The sequence below is a fragment of the Poecilia reticulata genome, chromosome 12 (assembly GCF_904066995.2).
Source record: "Poecilia reticulata chromosome 12, P_reticulata-male-v2, whole genome shotgun sequence".
NCBI classification, from domain to species: domain Eukaryota; kingdom Metazoa; phylum Chordata; class Actinopteri; order Cyprinodontiformes; family Poeciliidae; genus Poecilia; species Poecilia reticulata.
Genome location: NC_088841.1, coordinates 32587158 through 32610070, shown reverse-complemented (window position 1 = coordinate 32610070; position 22913 = coordinate 32587158). Strand labels below are relative to the sequence as shown.

The 22913-nt window shown below is 39.9% G+C and overlaps 3 protein-coding genes, 1 long non-coding RNA gene and 1 pseudogene across 5 annotated transcripts; all 5 read right to left on the bottom strand.

Annotated features, from left to right (window-relative positions):
• Positions 1-6274: 6274 nt before the first annotated feature.
• On the bottom strand, positions 6275-7741 carry LOC145554059 (asparagine--tRNA ligase, cytoplasmic-like). The gene is made up of 3 exons (XM_081613319.1): positions 7556-7741; positions 7065-7196; positions 6275-7004 (listed from the first exon to the last, which is right to left on the bottom strand). Exons 1-3 carry the CDS (start codon positions 7739-7741, stop codon positions 6873-6875), a joined length of 450 nt encoding a protein of 149 aa, XP_081469445.1. The 3' UTR covers positions 6275-6872.
• Positions 7742-7748: 7 nt separating this feature from the next.
• Positions 7749-13706, bottom strand: LOC145554058 (asparagine--tRNA ligase, cytoplasmic-like). Its single transcript, XM_081613318.1, has 7 exons — positions 13548-13706; positions 12424-12506; positions 12068-12133; positions 11551-11643; positions 11367-11456; positions 8284-8415; positions 7749-7922 (listed from the first exon to the last, which is right to left on the bottom strand). Exons 1-7 carry the CDS (start codon positions 13588-13590, stop codon positions 7749-7751), a joined length of 681 nt encoding a protein of 226 aa, XP_081469444.1. The 5' UTR covers positions 13591-13706.
• Positions 13707-14310: 604 nt separating this feature from the next.
• On the bottom strand, positions 14311-17120 carry LOC103473923 (tripartite motif-containing protein 16-like; annotated as a pseudogene). The gene is made up of 2 exons (XR_014090165.1): positions 16818-17120; positions 14311-16137 (listed from the first exon to the last, which is right to left on the bottom strand). The product of XR_014090165.1 is annotated as a tripartite motif-containing protein 16-like (transcript).
• Positions 17121-17728: 608 nt separating this feature from the next.
• On the bottom strand, positions 17729-19699 carry LOC145554057 (thioredoxin-like protein 1). The gene is made up of 5 exons (XM_081613317.1): positions 19577-19699; positions 19434-19503; positions 19194-19366; positions 18821-18925; positions 17729-17923 (listed from the first exon to the last, which is right to left on the bottom strand). Exons 1-5 carry the CDS (start codon positions 19697-19699, stop codon positions 17894-17896), a joined length of 501 nt encoding a protein of 166 aa, XP_081469443.1. The 3' UTR covers positions 17729-17893.
• A 693-nt stretch (positions 19700-20392) lies between these two features.
• Positions 20393-22187, bottom strand: LOC145554129 (uncharacterized). The gene is made up of 3 exons (XR_014090168.1): positions 21913-22187; positions 20747-20990; positions 20393-20543 (listed from the first exon to the last, which is right to left on the bottom strand). It is a non-coding gene; the product is annotated as an uncharacterized LOC145554129 (long non-coding RNA).
• Positions 22188-22913: the final 726 nt, after the last annotated feature.

Below are 22913 nucleotides of genomic sequence, written 5' to 3'. Positions count from 1 at the left end.
TAAAAAAAAAAAAAAAGCCACCTAGTCACAGATTAATAACGGACAGGAAGTTGGCCATCAAAAAAGTCCATCAAAACTCTGAGATAAAGAAAATAACATCTGTTAACATCAGCCTCCACACTTCCTGACACCCTGGTAGCTGCGCCGCGTCGTACCGGATTAACCTGAGTACGAAAAACTGCTTTCTCTGAGAGGCAATCAGATTTTTATTCCAAAAGTCATTACAAAGAAACGGTGGGGAAACAGGCCCACAGCATCACAGATCCTCCACCGTACTTGACAGTTTTCTCATTTCATCCTTTGCTTCACAGCGGAAACATCCTGGAGAGTTTGTTTCTGGAAAGCTCAGTCAGAAGCTGCTTTTCCATTACAAATGTCTGCAAAACTTTGTGAATATTCCGCTAATGTTAAAAAACACAATTTGCAACTGTGGTGTTTCGATTGAATAAGAAACGCAATTAAAACAAAATCACACGTGAATAAGTTTGACACTATAAACCTAAAACTACTTCCTGTTGTCTTCGTGGTTTCCGCCAGTAGCAACATCCTGTTGTTGATCATGTGACTCGTGTGAAGCGGATATATTGTTTCTGTTGCAGTTTGCGAAATGAACCGATTTCGATAGGGCCAAAAAAAAGTAACCCAGGTGCTAACCAAACCTTTTATTGAAAAACCAGGTGTGTTTTTTCAAAATTAACACATTTATTTTCAAAATATCAAATTGTGCAATCGTGTTTAATGGAAATGCAGCTATCGTCCTACACGATCACTGTATCAAAACTGAGTGAGATCATTTTTTGAATTAAGACTCTTTATCTAACCGGATCAGTTGTTGAGTTGTTCATCGTTTTTCAGTGTGAGGTTGTTACGGAAACAATTCATGCCTTCATTTCTTCACCAGGGATGCCAAAAACTGTGGAGCGTTTGTGTCAAACCACATCTGGACATGTTGGCAAAAAACTGGTGGACGTGTTAAACATCCAGCTGTTGTACAGATCAAACCAATCAAACGTTTCTCATCACATAACGTGCTACAGGCTAATGCGACAAGTATGAAAAAATCAACAACTTCTTGTCTTGAAGACGTCTGCAGGTAAAAACTGTGAAGAAAAATGTGGCTTTATTTTTCTTCTTTTGATTAATGCAAAAAAAAAAAAGAAGAAGAAAAGTCCCTTTCTTGTGTTGAGTTGTTTGGTGTTCAAAATGATCGGACAGCTTTTCTTGTGATTTCACTCAAGCCTTTAAATTTAACCGTGTTTGTCTTTTCTAAGTCGTCAAAGAAGGAGCGATGGACTGGAAACAGGAGGCTGGAAATTTACCCGTTTTTCTGTCATTTTATAGTTGTTTTGACTCCTATCGAGAAAACGAGATGAAAGGAGAAACAAATCAGCTTTGGAGCTGAAGATAAGAATCATTGGAGATTCGTTTTGTTCAGTCCCATTTCTTTTGCTCTACAACAAAAGTATCAGTGATTTATGGCAGCGTAAAATAAACACCCACTGAAGGTTTAAATTTATTTTGCACTAATGTACGTATTGTTTACTTTGGATTAGTCCAGACTGAAGGTTTTTCATAAACTTGTTTCTGGCTGGCAGAAACTTTATCTTTCCACTGATTTATTTTATTTCCACATCAAGCATGTAGATTATGGGGATGTATCAATCTTACTGAAAAAAGTAGCAAAATGTAGCAAGGCACTTGGTATAGGCAGCTTCTTTAGGGCTAAAACATTAAAAATGCTATTTAATTTCCTTCACTATTTCAAATATATTATTATTTATGTTGTTTCTCAACAGAAATATCTTGTATATAAAACATATATCCAGATTTCAGATGCGTCATTATAGCATTCATCATAATGTTACAAAAAATATCAGTAATGGGAAGAAAACATTTTATTTTGTACATATTGTTATATTCCATAATAAGAAACTAATTTCTTCTATGCATGAGTGCAGTATGAAGTATTTTATCTTGTAGTACCTCTCATTGATATAATGGTACTGCTGAACCGTCGTAGCATTTAGCATAACTGTCATGAAAAGTCTTCAGTAATGTTGAGGTATAATTTTGTTTTGTTGATATAAGGAGAAACAGGCTCTATGTTTACGTTAATAGCAAAATAAAAATATTGCAGCAGAAATTAAAAATACTCATGCATATGGCTACTTGGCACATGCTAAATAGCATCTTGCTAGTTAGCAAATGCATGATAGCTTTATTTTTTATAATAATAATAATAATAATACATTTTATTTCAAAGGCGCCTTTCTGGCACTCAAGGACACCGTACAATAGTAAAAAAAAGTGACAGAAACAAATAAAATGTAACAAGTAAAAGTAGATAAAAATAAATAAACAAAACAATGTATCTATATAAAAACTATGTAAAATCAGGCAAACCAATTGTGTCATGTGGAAAAGGCAGATCTAAAAGGTGAGTTTTGAGTTCGGTTTTAAAATTTGATAATGACTTTATGTTTCTAAGGTATGGTGGTAATGAGTTCCATAGTTGGGGAGCAGAGCGACTGAAAGCTCTGCTCCCATGGTGGTGAGACGGGCAGAGGGACAGTGAAATGGATTGAGGAGGATGATCTGAGGAGCGAGAGGGAATGGCAATATGAATAAGATTTGAAAGATATGGTGGGGAGAGATTGTAAAGGGCCTTGAAAGTGTACAGAAGAATTTGTAATCTATGCGGAACTTGGCGGGCAGCCAATGGAGTCTTTGCAGGACAGGAGTGATGTGGTGCATGGATGGGGTTTTGGTAATGATACGGGCAGCTGAATTCTGGACCAGTTGGAGCTTATGAAGAGATTTCTGGGTGAGACCAAACAGAAGGGAGTTGCAGTAGTCCAGGCGTGATGTCACAAGACAGTGAACAAGGATGGCAGTGGAATGGGGAGTAAGGGAGGGGCGGAGGCGGTTGATGTTGCGTAGGTGAAAATAAGCCGAGCGGGTAATGTTATTAATATGAGACTGGAAAGACAGGGTGCTGTCAAGGATGACACCCAGACTCTTTACCTGAGGGGAGGGAGAAACGGGACAGTTATCAATTACAAGACTGAAGCTTTTGATTTTGGCCAGAGTAGATTTGGTACCAATGAGAAGAACCTCTGTTTTATCACTGTTAAGCTGAAGCAGATTTGAGGAGAACCAGGATTTTATTTCAGTCAAGCAGTCAGTAAGCGAAGATGGTGGGAGGTTGGAGGCGGGCTTATGGAAACATAGAGCTGGGTGTCATCCGCATAACAGTGGAAATCAATGCCATACTTGCGAAAAATATTGCCAAGGGAAGGAGATAATAATGAAGAGAAGGGGCCCTAAGACAGATCCCTGTGGAACTCCTGATGTGACAGAGGAAGGCTGGGAAGAGAAGGTTTTGATCCGAATGAACTGAGTGCGGCCAGAGAGATATGATTTAAACCAGTTTAGAGGAGTCTGAGTGATGCCAATAGAGGAAAGTCTGTTGAGTAGGGTGGTATGACAGATAGTGTCAAACGCTGCACTCAAATCAAGTAGGATGAGAATGGACAGCAAGCCGGAGTCAGCTGCCATAAGGAGGTCATTGGTGATTTTTATGAGAGCTGTTTCTGTACTATGGAGGGGACGAAAACCAGACTGAAACAGTTCATACAGGTTATTGTTGGATAAATAAGTGTGAAGTTGGGATGCTACTATATTCTCAAGAATTTTGGAGATGAAAGGCAAGTTGGAGATAGGACGGAATAATTTGAAGAATACATACTAAACATTGTCAGTCACAAAGTTAAAACGTATAGCTTCAGAGGTTTAAGCTAATGGTGTCTTTTGATGGATGCTGACTAGCATATGACTAAGAGGTCTAGTACTATATTAATGCTAAGTTAAGCATTAGCCATATGCTAACTAGCTTGAGTAAAATTAATCTCTGCCTTGACGGGATGAGTTGTGATGCTTTGAGTCACTCAGTTAAAACTTTTATCTAAATGAGATCAGAACATTTCTGCACAGAAAACGTAAACAAAATGTTGGCATTATGCAAGTTAGCTTAGAAGTTCTCTAAATGTTAATCGGTGACTACAGATTTCACATGAAAATCACTTTTTTACCATGAAGATTACTTTTTTTTATTTTTATGTAACATTACATTTGCTAATAAAATTTTAATATTGTGCCGTTTCCTGTAATCTGACAAATTTTAAAGATTAATTTTCATTTTTTAAATATAGGCACGACATTATTTTCATTTTTTGACAGTTACAAAGGTTTAACAGCCGTGGTCCGGAAATAATTTGATAACAGTTTTTGCTCTATGGCAATTATTATTTGACTAAAAGTTCTCTAGCATTATGTTCAAGCTAATTTTGAGATAATTACGTTATATAAGATGTGTTTGTGTAAAATGCTGCAGTGTGCTGACATAGAACAGAGACTGAGGTCAGATGTTTTCAAATGTTTTTTTTAAGCATTTTTTGTTCTGGATAATTTCACTATGTAGTAATGCTTGTTGTTTTACATGACAACTAGCATGAAGCTAAAAGTACAATAGCATTCTATACAAGCTAAGTAGCCATTTGCTAACTTATAGAACCCAGTTTGCTGAAATAAAACTATTTTTCTGAGTTTCTCAGGTTGGAACATCCCTATAAAAATCTACTAATATGACTTTCTAAGCGTCAACAAATTTCAAAATGTCTATGCTCGCTTAACGGTTTAGCTTTGGACTTATTTGTATTTTTATTACCATATTCACAAAATCCTACATAAAACCGATATATGAAACTTGTCACTCCTGAAATGTTTATTTTGGGGAAATTTGGTGCCTTTTTTTTGGCTCGACAGAAAACGGTGGCGTATGTAAAACCTTCAGTGTGTGAGTGTACTCCTGTGACGTAGCTAGTTACTGAGGCAAAAAACGGCTATTATTGCATCTGTTCTTATGTATAGAAAAGAAAAATTCTCCCAGTGACCTTTGGGTCTCTGGAGTTGTTTGGTTTTTATTGAGCGTATGGTGATCATCTCAGCAGGACAATGTTTTAATTAGCAAACACACCAATGGGTCGTCACTGACCTGTGCTTCGGTTGGTTTAGCTCATTTTGCTGTACGTGATATCAGATTATTGTGGTTATTGTTGGAGCAATTTGGGCCTTCCATCATCCTTCTGCCTTGTAATATTTGTTTTTGTATGTTCAAATATGTATGTTAATAATTTTTATTGTTAATGGACAAACGGACATTGTGTGCTTTGTCTTTCTTTCGCAACAGTTTCATTTCATCCAAATTACATCACATTAATCAGAACTATTTTTACCCATTATGGGTGTAAAAAGTTGAGTTTCTCGGATGCCTGGCTGCTAAAAAAAAAAGCCCAGATCATCATTCTTTCACTGCCGTGCTCAACACCAGTAAGCTGCCTAAACGCCTGATTTTTTATCAGTGCTTACGCTGGTGATCATGTAATGAGCTTCAAAAGCAAATTCTTGAGACATATTGGATATTCAACAGCCTTTTGAGTTTTTGTAATATTGTAATTTACCAAATCAAATTTCTTCTATTTACCTATAACGTAAGAAAACGTTGAAAATCAGTTGTGCATGGTTACTTCATTCTTTGGTAATTAAATCCATAATTAAATTGATTTAATTTGTGAAATGCGTGTTAAAGTTGCTCGACTTATTAATTTAATGTTCCTGAGCTGCAGGTTAAACTCACTGTGGCTCATTAAACATCTGATTAACATGAACAGCACTAATTAAGACTAATCACTTTAAGCTTTCAGATATAAATCAGCTTAATTAAAGTTGATTTATATCCGCTTTAATGATGTGTTGCAGCAAGAATTCATTTTAGAAAGTATGTGATTTTGTAAAATGCAACTTCCAGAAGCCGACCTTTTATCTACAAAAACTACTTTCCTCCAGTTCCCTTCGAAATGTCATTGATGACATTTTAGATTTGGCAATAAAAGTCGCTTTTTGCCACAAATCACAAAAATGTTTTTTTTCTGACAAATTCGAAAACCTTAGCAGTTTGGTCCATTTCCACTGAGCATATCATTGTATATCAAGGTGTATTGAACAATTAAAATGGGTATTTTTAAGCATTTTATTAATTTTTCAACAGAATAAACATTGGATCTGGATTTTTCTTTTTTTATATCAACAGGCACCAAAATCACAACAATCTATTTGTTTTTAACTTTGAGGTTCAACTTCTGAAAGTTTTCAACATAAACAGTGAAATACATTTTTTGGATTAAAAAATGTAATTCTTTTAGTATTTTTAGTTAATTGATGCAGAAATTGGGAACATAGTAATAAAAAGTGATTTACAGAAGAGTCGACCTGCAGGCTCCTGGTTGAATCACATTTTATTTCAGTGTAGTTTCAGCAGGAGAATTTCAGATGAAGATGCAGAACAAAAACTTTCCTCTGGTTCTGGTTTCTTGACGGGTTTCTGCAACAAAACGCTCCAAGAATCAGAAACCGTTGAGTTATTTAAACAGGAAATAAACTTTAGGCAGAAACCAGTAATAAACAGAAAGAAGGATCATTGATCTCTGTAACGTCTACTGTACATAATAATCAGATATTTTGGTGATCAAATCCTACGTTAAACCATTATTACCCTTTAATCCTGAACGGGAGATCGTTTTAATCCTTGCAGCGTGAAGCTGAATCTGGGAACTTTGTGAATATTCTAGAGTAAATATTTATCTGCTGAGCGTCAAACATGATCCGCCTGAATGTTTCAGGAAACCGACGTCGTCTCTGGCTTCCACTTTGACACAGTAAGACATGAAAACTAAGAACTCTGCTGTAGCATGCAGTGACTCGAACGGGCTGCAGGGGGCGCTGCTGTGATCCAGAGGTGTGGGTTGGTGGTGCGTTCAGGGCCGGCAGCGCTGGATGAAGCGCGGGTACAGGCAGACGTCCCGGATGTGGTGTCGGTTCAGCAGCCAGGTGAGGAACCGTTCCAGGCCCAGACCGTAGCTGCCGTGGGGACACGAGCCGTACTTCCTCTGCAACGGCAGAGAAAGTACGGCTCGTGGGTCAGACACAGCAAAACAGCTGACGCTCACCTGGTCGGTGTACCAGTAGTACGGAGTCGGCTCGATCCCCTCCCTCTTGTATCCCTCCAGAAGCTCGTCAGAGTCCCAGATACGCATCGAGCCGCCGACGATCTCCCTGACGTTCGGCATCAAAACGTCCACCTGGGGGCGACGACAAGGAACAGTCACATCCGCTTCTAAACCTGCAGCTCGGATAAAACTAAACATGTCTAAAAACTATTTATTTATAATGTAAAACTGATATAAATCATTTCAGAACCTTTTCGGCGTTTATCAAGTAAAACTCAACTGAAAAACATAAATCTGTTACAATAAACTGGTAAAATTACAACTTTAACCTGAAAAAATTATTCCTGCATTTTTATAACTTTATCCTTGCAGAACTTTTTTTCTTGTAATATGAGTTTATTCTCTCTTCCTCCTCTGGGCCTTCATGAAGAGTCCGGTTCTGGACTCTGTCCTGTCTGGTTTTCTAACCCGTCTCCAGCCTCTGGTCTTACCGACTCGGTGAGGCGCTGGTCCTCTGGGCAGCGCTGCATGTAGAAGGACTTGATCTCGGCCGGGAAGCGACAGAGCAGGATGGTCTCGTTGATGGAGTCGGTCATCAGCCTCTCCGGAGCTTCAGGGATGTCCTGAGAACCGAACACTAAAAGCTCAACCCAAAGGCCACACACACCTGACTTCATCACATCATTAAACATGACGGGTCAGACACAGCAAACAGCTGACGCTCACCTGGTCGGTGTACCAGTAGTACGGAGTCGGCTCGATCCCCTCCCTCTTGTATCCCTCCAGACGTTCGTCAGAGTCCCAGATACGCATCAAGCCGCCGACGATCTCCCCGACGTTCGGCATCAAAACGTCCACCTGGGGGCGACGACGAGACAACAGTCACATCCGTTTCTAAACCTGCAGCTCGGATAAAACTTAACACGTCTAAAAACTATTTATTTTATAATGTAAAAACTGATATAATCATTTCAGAACCTTTTCTGCGTTTATCAAGTAAAACTCAACTGAAAAACATAAATCTGTTACAATAAACTGGTAAAATTACAACTTTAACCTGAAAAAATTATTCCTGCATTTTTATAACTTTATCCTTGCAGAACTTTTTTTCTTGTAATATGAGTTTATTCTCTCTTCCTCCTCTGGGCCTTCATGAAGAGTCCGGTTCTGGACTCTGTCCTGTCTGGTTTTCTAACCCGTCTCCAGCCTCTGGTCTTACCGACTCGGTGAGGCGCTGGTCCTCTGGGCAGCGCTGCATGTAGAAGGACTTGATCTCGGCCGGGAAGCGACAGAGCAGGATGGTCTCGTTGATGGAGTCGGTCATCAGCCTCTCCGGAGCTTCAGGGATGTCCTGAGAACCGAACACTAAAAGCTCAACCCAAAGGCCACACACACCTGACTTCATCACATCATTAAACATGACGGAAATGTAAAAAAAAAAACTTCTACTGGCCAGGAAGGTCATAAACTGATTCACTGTTGAGACAACAGCGCCCTCCACTGGTACGTCTTATAACTGCAACGTTTAACTGAAGAATCGGTCACTGAGGTTTCTAACAACATGACAGATTCTCTGTAGAAATGCATAAGTGGTAAGCAAAGTTATTCATTTTATAAATATCAAATCCATCCATCCATTTCTTACACCCTTGTCCCTCAGTGGGTCAGGAGGTTGCTGGTGCCTCTCCAGCTAACGTTCCGGGCGAGAGGCGGGGTCACCTGGACAGGTCGCCAGTCTGTCGCAGGGCAACACAGAGACACACAGGACACACAACCATGCACACACACACTCACACCGAGGGACAATTTGGAGAGGCCAATTAACGTGACAGTCATGCTTTTGGACTGTGGGAGGAAACCGGAGTACCTGGAGAAAACCGACCATGCACAGGGAGAACATGGAGACTCCATGCAGAAAGACCGGGAATCCAACCCAGAACCTTCTTGCTGCAACTGCGCCACTGTGCAGCCCTGGCTCAACATTCCTCATTTCATTATTATTTTCATCTTAGAGCTATAACATTTTGCTCTCATACTTTTACAACTTTATTTTGTATTTTACGACTTCACTCGCCTTTGTACAACTATTCTTGAATTTATTTCTGTATTATTAACACTGTTGTGTTGCTCTTATAATCTCATTTTTTGGGTCTTTATTAACTCATTTTCATTACGAGTATTTGCCCCGTTGCCTCTACATTAACACACTGCAAAAACTGAAATCTTAGTAAGATTAAATATCTTAAATTAAGGAGATTTTTCTTGTTTCTTTCTGACAAGATAATTTTTCTCACCAAGAGGGATTTTGTTAGAATATTTTTCTTATTTAAGTGTTTTGTACTTAATTATCTCAGTAAGATATAAAAGCTTAATATTAAGAAAATATTACTTATTATGAGTAAATATGTGCTAGAATCTAGAATATCAATATTTACCAATCAAACTTCAAGTCTAGAACTTATTTTATATAAGTAAAATTTCTTATTTCAAGCACATAAAGCGAAATCACATACTAATGAAATGTCTTCAGATAATTAAAACAGACTATGTCCAAATGGAATCCTTTGTGTTATTGACAATGAAAAATAAAAAACCCCATGAACTTATACTCTTGTATAAGTTGGCAGAGTGTGCTGGAAATTATAATTTAATATTTAAACGGTTGACATTTAACACAACAATTTCAGAGACAATATCAGTTTATATATCAAGATAATTCTTGGCATGTTTCCATCTGCTATGGACTTTAATCTGATCTTCTTGATGCAAGATGTGGACCTCTTACTGACATGTCATGACATTCTATTGATGTGTGATTTGAAATAGCTGGTATTCCACACAATGAGATTAGAATCAACAATGTTGATTAGCTTAATGTCATGATAAATATTTAACTTTGGTTTATATTTCAAATTCTTACTTTATAAGTTATTAATATTAGTTTGAACAATATTTTATTGTTCAAACTAACAATAACAAGTAGTCCTTGTTTGATTTAATTATGACATCATACAATCCACATGGGAAAGCGCCCAAAATGGCAGTGAGATAGTATTAATGTTCGATAAACAGAATTTCTTTCCGATCCAATACTGAGTAAAATTTAAGCTGGTATTGGCAATACAGATCCCATACTTTGTGCAAAGACAGTTAGTTTGTTTCTTAATTAAATAAAAAATAAATGTAATCCATATCTTGGCTTCATAAAAAGAACACAATGTACTCTGATGCACTCATTTTAAACTCAGAAGTACATTGAGACAACAATCTCATTTACTATAAACTATTTTAATTCAGCTGAAATATACAAAAGATGTGAAAATGGAGTTCACAGCACCTACTAAACACATCCTTGTTTAATTATTAAAACTACTATAAAATGACAGCTGAAATAGCTCCATGTCACTTTTTTAATAATCTGTCAACATGTTCATTTCTGAGTGAGTGAGCGTCAGCAGCACGCTGCGCATGGGCATTACCTCCTTACACATTACATACTAACCAGGCGGAAGAAAAAGTAGTTCCCATTAACAACGTTTCATTTAGGCAAGATCTCAATAATTTAGTTACTTTTAACTTGGTCTTGTTAATCTACATTATCTCAAATTACTAAAGTGTTGAAAGTATTGATCCTTGGATCTGACAATAGATTTTAAAGAATTAAGTTCTGGTATCGGAAGAATCGATATTTCAGTATCAATCCGCACATCACTAACGGCAACGCCAGAGATCATTTAACTGCCCTGATTAACGGTTGATTCAGTTGTAACAGCACCCATCCGAACACCTTCACCCTCTCACCTCGCTTGGCCTCCAGCATGTGGATTTCACCTGGAAAAAAAAACATGAGCGACATGTTGCAGCTACATCCAAACAGGATTTCTGGGAAAATTTGCCTTTGGCGGACATGAATTCATGGACGTGTTGATGGACAAAATTAAGACAAAGCAATGTGACCAATCTTCCACTTCCTGTGAAACTTCAATCAGTTGTTTATGAGCTGCACTAATGGGAGTGCTGTTTATTCACTGCAGGAAATAAAATATGGTATTTTTACAACCTTAAACCAAGAAAGATAAAATGATGATAAAATATTTTGTAATTAAGGAATCTAAAAATGGTTTAAAATGTCAACAAAAAATATATATAAATAAACTTCTGGTCACATTTGTAAATTAAAACCATACTGTCAAACATTCATGTTTCCATTTTGCAGCTTTTTAAAATCACATCTCAAACGAAATCCTTCCACTTCTTGTTTTGAACATGCAATCAAATGAGAATGAGAAGCAGGAGACCGACCGTCTCGGGTTCAGGAAGGTTCGGGTCATTCACGATCTCGATCTTCTTGGCCTCCTCCAGGTTCTTCTCCCTCCTCTCGTTGTCCTCAGCCTGCATAACAAACAGAAAGACACAGTTTAAAGGCACAGTCGCCACCTGGTGGACAATTTTAGTAATGACAGTGCGTAGAAACCGAACCACAAACCTCTTTCTTGTCTTTGGCATCGTTCTTCATCTGCTCGCGGTTGAAGGCTTTCTTAGCGTTCTTCATCTGTGTTTTTGAGATCACCGCCCAGCGCTGAGGACAACAACACACAGCAAAATCCAGAGGTTTTTACTCAATTTTATTTAAACAGCTGGAACAAACCAGGCTGCAGTTCATCTCTCCACCAGGAGAAGGCGCTGAGGCAGGTAAAACCACCTCTGAAGCTCATTAGCTGTGTTTCAATTAACCATAAAATTTATCAAATTGAAAATACAAAATTAAATTCACTTAATGGAAACATGACAATTGAACAACAATATGTTTTTTGATATAAAATTTTGTGCTAACATGCCATGGCAACTACTAGATCCATTAGGAGTGATGCCATCCTACCATCAAACACAAATGTGTGGAGTTTGTTATCTCTGCTTGGACTTAAGTCTGGTGGATATGTGGGGAAGAACCTCATCCTCACTGTTAAACACGGTGGAGGACGTGTGATGCTGTGGGAACTCACCTCTCCCTCCTTCTGGGATTCCACATAGATGGTCGGGAACGGCTCCTTCCCAGCAAACAGCAGCGCCTGACAGGTTCAGATCACAAACTGAATTTAAGAAGTGGAAACAAAACGTCTACGCCAAATTTTTTTTAAAATAAATATAAAAATTGCAGGGTTGTTTTTTTTGTTTGTTTTGAATCATTTCAATTCAGTTAAACTTCAAAGACTGGATCCATTTCAATATGATTAGAAAGAAATTGACTAAAAAATTATTCGATTTAGAAGTTCCCTCATATCAATCCGTCATATATTGATGTTTATAACAGATTTGCGGTAAAAAAAAAAAAAAAGTGCAGCTCTGTTTGTCTGTCTACCTTGAGGGGAGTTTTGAAGGGTTTCTCCTCCGATCCGTCTCCATCCTGGTCGCTGCCGTGTTTATCAGAGACGTACATCTCAGCTGAGGCACAGAAACAACAGCAGGTTTAAAACATGAACGCAGAGACTCCATGATTTACCTGAAGGAGGTTAAAGTTCAGGCAGCTGAAATGTGGAAATGAATCTGAATCATGAACTTGAACGAGGCAGATGACGTGAGGAAATAACCTAGCGGAGAGTTTCTGCTCTGATGAAACAGATCAAAACTCCCTGATGATAATTATATGAACTTAAGCGAAACACATTTGGGTCTAAAAATGGGTCTAAAATATAATTTAATTTCTGGTTTTGGGTAAAACTGAGCTTATATTTACATTCGTCAAGCTTTTGCTCCTTCTTTGCACCAGATTCAGAAAATAAGCATCTAAATACAGAAAAAACCTGTTTTCCAAGGGATGATAGGTCGGAAACGTTTTTAGTATGTATAACACACTATATTTTTCTTCCCTAAAGAAATATAGTGCAACAGGAGAAAAAGGGTCGAAGGTACATCTTACTAAAATTATACACAATTTAAAAAATGTTAATTTGCATTTTTGAAAATTAAACTTATGTATTACATAGATTTATAACACAAATACACATTTTAAGTGTTTATTTGTGTCAAGTTGGATGATTATCGACAAAACATTAAAAACAGGAAAAATAACATAACAGCTGTAGTTTTCAGGTAACACCATTTGTCTGAAAGATCAACAGATACAACCCAGAAACCTTTTTAAATTCCGTTTTTATTAAATTATTCGATTAATAACAGCAATGTGACTAAAAACGTCGCCTTTCCTCCACAGATCGCTCGTCATATTTTATCCCTTAAACCTCCGCACTGCAGAATGACAGCTACCTTAGCCTGAATTAGCTTCCAGTCTTTATTTACGGTTTTTGATTCAATGTGTAAGGTCAATAAGACCAGTTTTAGTAAAAAAAAAAAATCAAACTAGAGACTCATTGATTGATAAAGCAGACATTTAACCACCTTTATCATCGCCATACCAATCCGGACAGACACACATGTCCCTGCTAACCAGCTAGCTCCCCCTGGACAGGCTCATTTATCTCTTACCGACCGAGACTTGGTCCACACCTTTAGTTATCTCCGTCGCCATGTCGGCCCACGTCTAAAAACACCTCGCTGAATGCAAAAGGTGACAACTTTTTATTTAAAAAAATCTAAATCAGCCGTTAGAAACAAGCACCGGTGACGTCTCCGGGATCCTAACGTGCAACTTTGCATCAGCCTTCTGCAGCTTCAAAGAAAAGGCGAGACAAACATCTGATTGGTCAGTCTGGAAACGTCATGCATACTGTATTAAATCTGATTGGTTACATTCAATGTCAATAACTATTCAATGTTAGCTTGAATTCATACTTAAGGTTTTGTCGGAGGAAGAGAAACTAATAATATATGTTTCACGTAATATACATTTAATTTCGAAATTAAATATTTGAGGCTTCACTTACATTTTCAAAGCAAAACACAATTTGATTTTTGCTTATTTTTCAACTTTATGCCATAAAATCATATTTTTATATCCGTTGTTGAACGTCTCATGAAGAGGCGGGGTTAGACAGATTCCTTTTCTGTCAGGTGTCATGATGCATTCAATTGAGCTGTAAAGTTGGAAATTAGAGCTACGGCACAAACGGATCGATCTATGTATGTTCACTGCGTTTAAGACACTTTATTGGAAACAGTTAATAAATGACGGGAAAATATTTACAAATGACAACTATAAGGTTATTTTACAATGAGCTTGTTGAAAATATGTTTTAAAATTATAAAGTAATAAAACACAACAAGCTAAAGAACAGCTCAGACAATAACAAAAATTTAACCCACATTTATTGCAATTAGATAAAAGAAATACAACTTAAACAATTACACTCACTTGAAGCAGAAATAATCAGATTTAATATTTGAATTTTATCAAAAAGTGATTATGTCAACATAAAGACAGAAAATTTTCTTACACATTTGTCCATTAGGATAACAAAATGTTTTATTTTGATTTTTAATGAATTATATTTTATCATGTCTTATGTTGCATTGTAAATCTTATACTGTGTTAAATTTTGTAACTTTACATCAAATATTAATATGTCAAATATCAGTTTTCATCTCATATCGTATCAGATCTAATTTTTTACTGAGAAAAATGCAGCTTTCCTGTTCTAGATCTTATTTATGGAAAAATAAACACCAATGTCTTGAAATATCAAGACACGTCTTGCATGCATGTGCACATGCAAAAGAAATAGAAATTCAATTTTTCAAGAATTAGAATTATTTTAATCAGATAAGACATCTGCGGATTCTGTAGATTTTGCTGACAGGTTACAAATCTGAGCACAGGCACTGGGATAATATACAGCGAAGCCAGGACAGAGCGGTCGGGTGAACGTTGTCTGGACTCTGTGCAGGAGGCTCATGTTGTTGTCAGAGACGCTGTAGAAGGACAGAACACCTGCACTGTGATCCAGGTAAACTCCTATTCTGGATGACAACGGACCCGAGACTGGAGTTCTGATCCAGTTGTGTCTAAATTCATAACTTTTATTGTAGCACTGCAAAGCCCAGGACTTCTTATTGTTTCCAAACGCACTTTCATCACCTTTTTGGCTAATGTCCTTATGTGAAACTGCTATGAACACTTCATGACCGCCATAACTTGTGTTCCACTCCACCTCCCAGTAACATCGCCCAGTTAGAGCTTCTCTACACAAAATCTGGGGCCAGGATAAGAACTTATCTGGATGATCCAAAGACTCCAATTTTGTATAATAAAATTTTGCTCTTGAGTTGTTCTCTACTGTGACCCACTTGTGTGCAGTCCTACGATCTAGTGTAAGGGGACAGGTGTACTGCAGGAACTCCCTCTGGTCTGAGGTTCTGCGTGTGGAACCAGAACCTCCACATCAGCTCCAGTCGGTGGAACTGGACTCCATTCCTCGGTGAGCAGCTCCTCCAGTCTGTCTCTCAGCTCAGAAACCGTTTCCTCTGCGTCTCGTCTGAAGCTCTCAGGCTGAACGCCGATGCGGGTCGGGTCAGGGGCGTCTCCGAGTCGGGCCAGAGAGCCGTAGTTCTGCAGAAAGCGGATGTGGTCACTGGTCTGCTGCAGCTCCTCCAACATGGCGGCTCTCCTCCTCAGACCCCTGATCTCCTCCTCCAGCGGACAGCTCCTTCACTTTGTTCACCTCAGATTCCTGCTGAGATCGGAGCTGTTGCTTCACGGCGGTGAAGATCTTCTCTGCGCTCCTCAGCGCCTCGTCAGCAGCCTGATGGATGTCCTTCTCCACCTACTGCTCTCGGCCCTGGATCCTCCGCTGGACGTCCTGCCGACGCGCCGCCAGCTCCTTCTGCTTGTTGCTCATCTCTGCGGCAGCGGAAAGGGTCTGGTGGCCTTTATGCTCGTCCATCAAGCAGAGGTAGCAGATGCAGCTCTGATCGGTGCGGCAGAAGATCTTCATCACCTCGCAGTGCAGCAGGCAGACGCTGTCCTCCAGCTGCCCGGACGGCTCCACCAGCTTGTGCTTCTTCAGGGCGGAGATGGAGAAGTGAGGCTGGAGGTGCTGATCGCAGAACGACACCAGACACTGCAGGCAAGTCTTCACTGCTTTTTGCTTCTCCTCACTGCAGAAATCACACAACACATCTACAGAGAGAACAGTTTGGATCAAAGTTAGCATAGTTAGCTAACACTGAGGAAATGATCATGTGGGCAGATTTTTACTCAAATTAAAGTAAATAATATCCATCCAATAAATCAGTACAAAGGTATTTGTTTAAAAAAAAAATCTACCCAAGTACTAACATAACAAATTATCAATCATTTTATATTTAAAAATTATACCACCAGACGGACCAAAATATTTTGGTATTTTAAAGATGAAAAAAAAAAAAATCAAAATCAGACAAAAGAAAATAAGTTTCTTTCAATAAAAGAACTTCTGAAGCTTTAACACAAACTGCAGGTGTGAGTCTGTCTGGTGAATATTTAGTTAAAACATGTTTGTTTTTCATTCAGTGGGTAAAAAAAAAAAATCCTGAAATTTTACTCAAGTAAAAGTAAAAAGTACAGCGCAGTAAAAAATACTCCTAAAAGTGAAATTTAAAAAGATACTCAAGTACATACAACTAGTTTCTACCCAACTCTGGTTGTAATGTAAATATTGTTTCTAAGTTAACAGCTAGCGGGTGACTTCCTGTTGTCATAGCAACTGACTTGCGGAGGTGTGACGTCACACCAGAAAACACTCTAAAATCTATTTAAAACTAACTGAATCACAGAAACAAAATGAAAGTGAATATAATGAGACCCGGAGCTTCTCTAACCCTGGTGTGGCTCGTCGGGAGCCGCCTGCGGGCCGCCCTTCCTCCCCTCCTCCACCAGCACCGGCCTCGGGCTGAAGCTCTGCCTGCACTCCGGGCAGCTGGGGCTGGGCTCCCCTCCGCGTCCCATTACCTCCCGATGCAGCTCAGGCAGTAGCTGTGGCCGCAGGGAATCGTTGCAGATCCTTCATGAGATCCAAGCAGATGGAGCAGCTGAGCTTTTCCTGCTCCAGTTTCAGTCCCGGCTGCGCCATTTCTTAGCCGCTTCCAGAGGCCAGACACCAGGAAGAGGCAGAGCAGCGAGAGGAGGAGCGGGAATAGCGCCCCCTAGGCTTCACAGGTGGAGGATTCTTCATTTAAAAAGTCCCATTTGAAGTAACAAAAAAATAACATTCATTTTTACTCAGATTGGAGAGAAATATTTAGTTTCTGACTGAATATCTAATTTTGAGCCAAATAAGTCACAGAGGTAAATAGTTGATTTGTAAGCTAAATATTCAGTTTGGAGCCAAACACTTAGCTTGTAGCCAAATATTTCGGTTGTTTTTTTTATTTGAATCAAAATATTTTGTTTGCTGCGTTAGAATCTAGTTAGCAATCCAACTAGTACATTTGTAAGCTAAGTATTTAGATTGGAGCTAAACATTTTGCTTGAAGCTAAATATTTAGCTTGCTAACAAACATTTGAGGTCTGAGCCTAATTTTCTTTAGTACCTTTAAGTTGCTTCTGACTTTCTTTCTTGTTGAAGAGCTTGTGGACTTTTTCCTTCTTCCTGTTAATATTCTTACAGCTAACATGTTAACAACTGGCTCAGCTTCAGGGACCAGCTGATTGTGTAGCCATAACATTTATGTTTAAACTAGCGTAATATTAAAACTAACTGTTTAAAACTGAAGGAACCTGGAAACGCATGCCTTTGAAAACAAATTATGTTTTATTTACAGCAATTTCAACAGAATTACAATATAAACGACTGGCAGACGGAGCGCCCGGTGAGAGCAACAGGAGGTCCGTTCCTCTTCTCCTTTGGCAGAAGGAAAAACCCTCCACTGTTTCTGCAGCCTCTCCTCCTCCTCCCTCAGTGACTCTCTCCTTTCTTCCCGACAACCTGCAGAGTGAAAACATGAGCAAGTCTCTGCTGAGCGGGAGGCTTTAACCCTCAATAAAAACAGTTTTGTTGCTCCGCACCGCAGCTTTAAGCCTCGATAAGAGCAGTTTTGTTGCTCCGTATCGCGGCTTTAAGCCTTGATAAGAGCAGTTTTGTTTCTCCGTATCGTGGCTTTGAGCCTCGATAAGAGCAGGTTTGTTGCTCCGTATCGTGGCTTTGAGCCTCGATAAGAGCAGGTTTGTTGCTCCGTATCGTGGCTTTGAGCCTCGATAAGAGCAGGTTTGTTGCTCCGTATCACAGCTTTGAGCCTCGATAAGAGCAGGTTTGTTGCTCCGTATCGTGGCTTTGAGCCTCGATAAGAGCAGGTTTGTTGCTCCGTATCGTTGCTTTATGCCTTGATAAGAGAAGGTTTGTTGCTCCGTATCGCGGCTTTAAGCCTCGATAAGAGCAGTTTTGTTGCTCCGTATAGCAGCTTTAAGCCTCGATAAGAGCAGGTTTGTTGCTCCGTATCACAGCTTTAAGCCTCGATAAGAGCAGGTTTGTTGCTCCGCACCGCAGCTTTAAGCCTCGATAAGAGCAGGTTTGTTGCTCCGTATCGCGGCTTTAAGCCTTGATAAGAGCAGGTTTGTTGCTCCGTATCGTGGCTTTGAGCCTCGATAAGAGCAGTTTTGTTGCTCCGTATCACAGCTTTGAGCCTCGATAAGAGCAGGTTTGTTGCTCCATATCGTGGCTTTGAGCCTCGATAAGAGCAGGTTTGTTGCTCCGTATCACAGCTTTGAGCCTCGATAAGAGCAGGTTTGTTGCTCCGTATTGCAGCTTTAAGCCTCGATAAGAGCAGGTTTGTTGCTCCGTATAGCAGCTTTAAGCCTCGATAAGGACAGTTTTGTTGCTCCGTACCCGTTTGAAGTTGTTCATGTTGGTGGCCTGGACCGGAGTGCCGATGAACGTCAGGTAGTTGATCTTTGTCGTTTCCTCGTCTCCCTGGTTTGACTTGACAAACAGCTGCAGAAGGAAAACATGATGAGACACAACATCAGGGTGTCCAAACTGCGGCTCGGGGGCCATTTACTGACCGTCCAGCAGCTTCATACTCCAGTAAATGCAGCTGATGCAGATGGAGTTTGTGTGAGATTTTCAAAACCAAATGTATTTATCAAACTGACCACTGTTGCTCCTACTGCTCTCCGTATCTGCAGTGTGTTTACTGTACCCAGTAAACACACCTGGTCATGTTTCTGTTCATTTAACTTTCAGACGTTCTTTTCCTCACCGTGACACTCTGGACGTTCTGGAACTTGACGTAGCGCAGCGGGATCAGCCCGTCGTCTTTGTAGTCTTCCTCTGACAGCTCCAGGGTCTGGGTGGCCTGACTCCGCTCTGCGTCGTCGAAGTCCATCGACCGAGGAAGGTTGATGAAGACCTTCAGGAGCTTGGGGGCCCGGGCTGAGGCGAGACGACACCCGGTGAAGGAGGGTCGGGTTTTAAACGCCGCACTGTCAAAACAACTCACCTAAATCTGAACACTGCAGCTTCATGGAGAAAAGCTTCACCGGCTGGTTGAAGGCGATCGTTATCAGCAGCTGGAGGAGGAAACGGTTATCAGTGAAGCAAGCAGGAAGTGTGAGTCCCAGGTCGCTCGGGGTCAGAGGTCACCTGCTCGTCGCAGTCGGATTCCAGGCAGGACGAGTCTTTGACTAAGCAGTTGTCGAAGCCGCAGTCGTCGCTCTCGTTGAGACACTTGCAGCCGGCTTTGTTGACGAAGGGCATGAGGTCCATCTGAGCGACAGACAGAGAGGTCAGAGCTCAGAGCGGGTCTCCTGAGAATGTTCTTAACTGGCTACATTTGGATACAAAAACAAAATCATGTTCCAACATGAAGACACAGCCTGACTTCACTTCAAGGCTCCATCTTCACTGCAGCTTTTATAAACATCTGCTGAATTTTCATTTCATCTGCTTTGTTTCTGATCATAGTCACTGAATGTAATGAAGGGGCGTCACTTAGGGTGTTTTCACCCTGACAGTCCGGTCGACCCGGTTCTACTGGAACCAGAACATCTGCTCCACCTCCAGCTGCTGTGGCTCTGAGTCAAACCAGAATAATGTCCAGCTTTCTTCAGTCTCCCAGCAACCAGATCTGCCAAGGAAGGGCGCAATTTGGAGGTGGGTGAACTTCTCCGTCTTATAGAAGTGGCTCTTATTTTAACTGTTTAGTTATAATCCTGTACAGCTCTACAGTAAATCACTGATAAAACCACCAAACTTGAGCTTTTCATGTTTCTATTCAGGCTTTATTTCACTCCAAGTAGCTAATTTTTCCGTCGGTCTGCCATTTTCCCAAACTCCAGTTTGGACAAAATGTTTGCTCTAGTCTCAGATTACTAGTTTTAACCAGACAGGGAGTGTCAAGAACCAGGCCTGGACCCGCGTGGTGGGGTAAACTCACATATCCCTTGGGAATGTCCGAGTCCTCGTTGTTTATCGGGTCATTCTCTGTGTGCTGTTTGATCTTCTCCTCCAGGCCCGCCGCGTCCGCCCCCTGGTACTGGTCCACCCGGACCCGGTTCCTGAAGAACAGGAAGGTGGGCGTCGCTGAGATGTTGTTGGCTCCCGCCGTCCCCTGAGGAAACAAAAAAAACAACAACTTTTCTTTCAACTGACTTCAGTTTTAAAAACGGCATTAATGACATTAAGAGTTTTCTCAGGAAAATCACCGTCAGATTCAACCTGTAGAACCTCAACTGGTTTATTTTTACACCAATTCATTCATTTTAAAACAGCTTTGGATGAATGTTTGGGACACAGAAATAACAAGATGTTTACCTGACAGACATGAACGTCGACCTCCAGGAAAACCACATGTGGGTATTTGTTGCTGAACATGTTAAAAGCAGGAGATATTCTGATGCACGGCCGACAGCTGAGGGACGAGCAGAACGTCAGAAAACTCTTCATCAGGAACCAGAGCCAAACGTTTGAGAAAGTTATGGACGCTAATCTGTTTCAATCCGAGCTGGCAGGATGGAGATGTTAAATACGAGCATGAGGGGGCAGAGTAAGAGTAGCACTAGTAAAAATTATAATATTTAAAAATTACATCATCAGATAAAGTCTAATTTTAAGGACCAAAATTACAATAATTCAAATATGTAAAAAAAAACAGTTTCTTCAACAAAAGCTCCATGTCTGTGTCTGGTGACACTTTGGTTAAAACCTGTTTGTTTTTCATTCAGTGGGCAGAAATTCAAAAAACATTTTTATTCAAGTAAAAAAAAATCACAGAGTAGTAAAAAAAACTCCTGAATTTACATTTTTCAAAAACGTTACTTTAATATAATACAGTTGATGTAACTAGTTACTGCCCAACCCTGAATTAGAGGGAGTCCAGGGCGGAACCCGGAGGTACAACGTGAATATCCACAGATTGTACATGAAATAGCGCCCCCTTCAGTTCCGGAGTGAAATGGTGCCGGTTCCATGTATAGTAATACTCTGACCATTTCCTCCTCACTCAAAATAGACGAGGTGCTGTAATAAACTTAATTGCTTGAAAAGGTATTCATTCAATGACGTAGAAATGTATACTTCCACATATTTTACTTTTAAAGTAAATCCGGTTAAGCTGTAAACCACATTAAACTAGGACTATTTTCTTATGCTGACAAACATAAAGTAACATATTAGAATATGTTATTTTAGTACAGCTTTACATTGTTCCGGTTATTGTTAATATATTTCTATATTTTGCATCAGAACCCTGTGATTTCAGCGGCGCTACACCTGAGCAGCTAACTTACTGTAATACTGCCAAGTCATTGTAAGCAGCACAGCTAGCTTCCATCGGCTAACAGCAGCAACAATCTGAGATAAAAATCTGAGTTACTCCAGCATCCAGCTGGTTTAAGTTCTTTAAATTCTGATCTCCCACGTCCACATGACCCACACACGGAGCCTGGTTAGCCGCAATCTGTCCGTGTGGAGAACCTTACCGAGCCATTGTGAACTTCACCACGGCTAGCCTGGAGCCGGCGGCCGCTAACTCCGGCTGGAAGTCCGGGTCGCTGCCGATTACTTTAACGCCAACCATGGTCCGGTTCTGGGCTGCGGTCCGAGCCTGATCCTCCGGGAGACGTTCAGAGCAGGAAACCGGGCAGCCTTGTGGGTTAAACGGTTTTGTTTTTAGCTTTCTGTCACAAAATTAGCTTAGCTGCACACCACAGGAACACAATGTAGCCTTAAGAATGGAGACTCCTGATTGGTCAATTCCTGACAGGAAAGGCGGAGTCTGTTCTTCTTCTTTGGTTCCTGAATTCCTCTTTGCTGCCCTCATGTGGAAACAGAACATACAGTTTTCATTAAAATTTTCGACCAGTCAGGTCGTTTGAGGCTCCGTGGATGTTTTTAAAACCTTTTTTGGTTTCGTCATCTACATTTATCTTGGACTTTAATTTATGTAGTTCATAATAATAACTAGAAAACTAAAAGATTTTTGTATGGTTCCTTTGGTCTGTGGATCTCGTGATTCCTTTTTTATTTAAATCCCATTAAGAATCCTTTAAAATTATTAAATAATAAATAAGCATAGAGTTTCTATGAGCTTTATTTTTGAAGCCAAACAGATTAATTTTACATCGTCTCACGTAGCTAGATTTAGGTTCCCTGTTAGCTCAACTATGATTAGCCATTAGCTTGATTGTGATTAGGTGTTAGCTTGCCTCTGAGTTCCTAGCTGAAGACTTAGCTTGTCTCTAATGAATTGCTAGCTTGTCTCTGAGTAGCTGCTATCTACACTTAGTTTTAATGTGATTAACTGTTAGCCTAATTGTGAATAGTTAGCTTGTCTCCAAGTTGCTCCTTTTAAGACTTGAGCTAACTGTTAGCCTGTCTAATAAATTGCTAGCTTGTCTCTGAGTAAGTAATATTGAGAGTTGGATTTATTGTTAGCTTCACTGTGATTATCTGTTTGATTGTAAGTAGTTAATTGTCTGAG

What these genes read in the sequence shown, in the direction of transcription:
- LOC145554059 (XM_081613319.1), bottom strand. Translation starts at nt 7,741, where the DNA reads ATGAAGTCAGGTGTGTGTGGCCTTTGGGTTGAGCTTTTAGTGTTCGGT. An exon ending in ACCAGCGCCTCACCGAGTCG is followed by an intron (nt 7,197 to 7,555) that starts GTAAGACCAGAG and finishes CGTCGCCCCCAG; the next exon opens with GTGGACGTTTTGATGCCGAA. An exon ending in ACTACTGGTACACCGACCAG is followed by an intron (nt 7,005 to 7,064) that starts GTGAGCGTCAGC and finishes CTGCCGTTGCAG; the next exon opens with AGGAAGTACGGCTCGTGTCC.
- LOC145554058 (XM_081613318.1), bottom strand. Translation starts at nt 13,590, where the DNA reads ATGGCGACGGAGATAACTAAAGGTGTGGACCAAGTCTCGGTCG. An exon ending in TGTGGACCAAGTCTCGGTCG is followed by an intron (nt 12,507 to 13,547) that starts GTAAGAGATAAA and finishes TCTGTGCCTCAG; the next exon opens with CTGAGATGTACGTCTCTGAT. An exon ending in ATGCCAAAGACAAGAAAGAG is followed by an intron (nt 11,457 to 11,550) that starts GTTTGTGGTTCG and finishes TTTGTTATGCAG; the next exon opens with GCTGAGGACAACGAGAGGAG.
- LOC145554057 (XM_081613317.1), bottom strand. Translation starts at nt 19,699, where the DNA reads ATGGACCTCATGCCCTTCGTCAACAAAGCCGGCTGCAAGTGTCTCAAC. An exon ending in AGAACGTCCAGAGTGTCACG is followed by an intron (nt 18,926 to 19,193) that starts GTGAGGAAAAGA and finishes TTCCTTCTGCAG; the next exon opens with CTGTTTGTCAAGTCAAACCA. An exon ending in ACATGAACAACTTCAAACGG is followed by an intron (nt 17,924 to 18,820) that starts GTACGGAGCAAC and finishes TTCACTCTGCAG; the next exon opens with GTTGTCGGGAAGAAAGGAGA.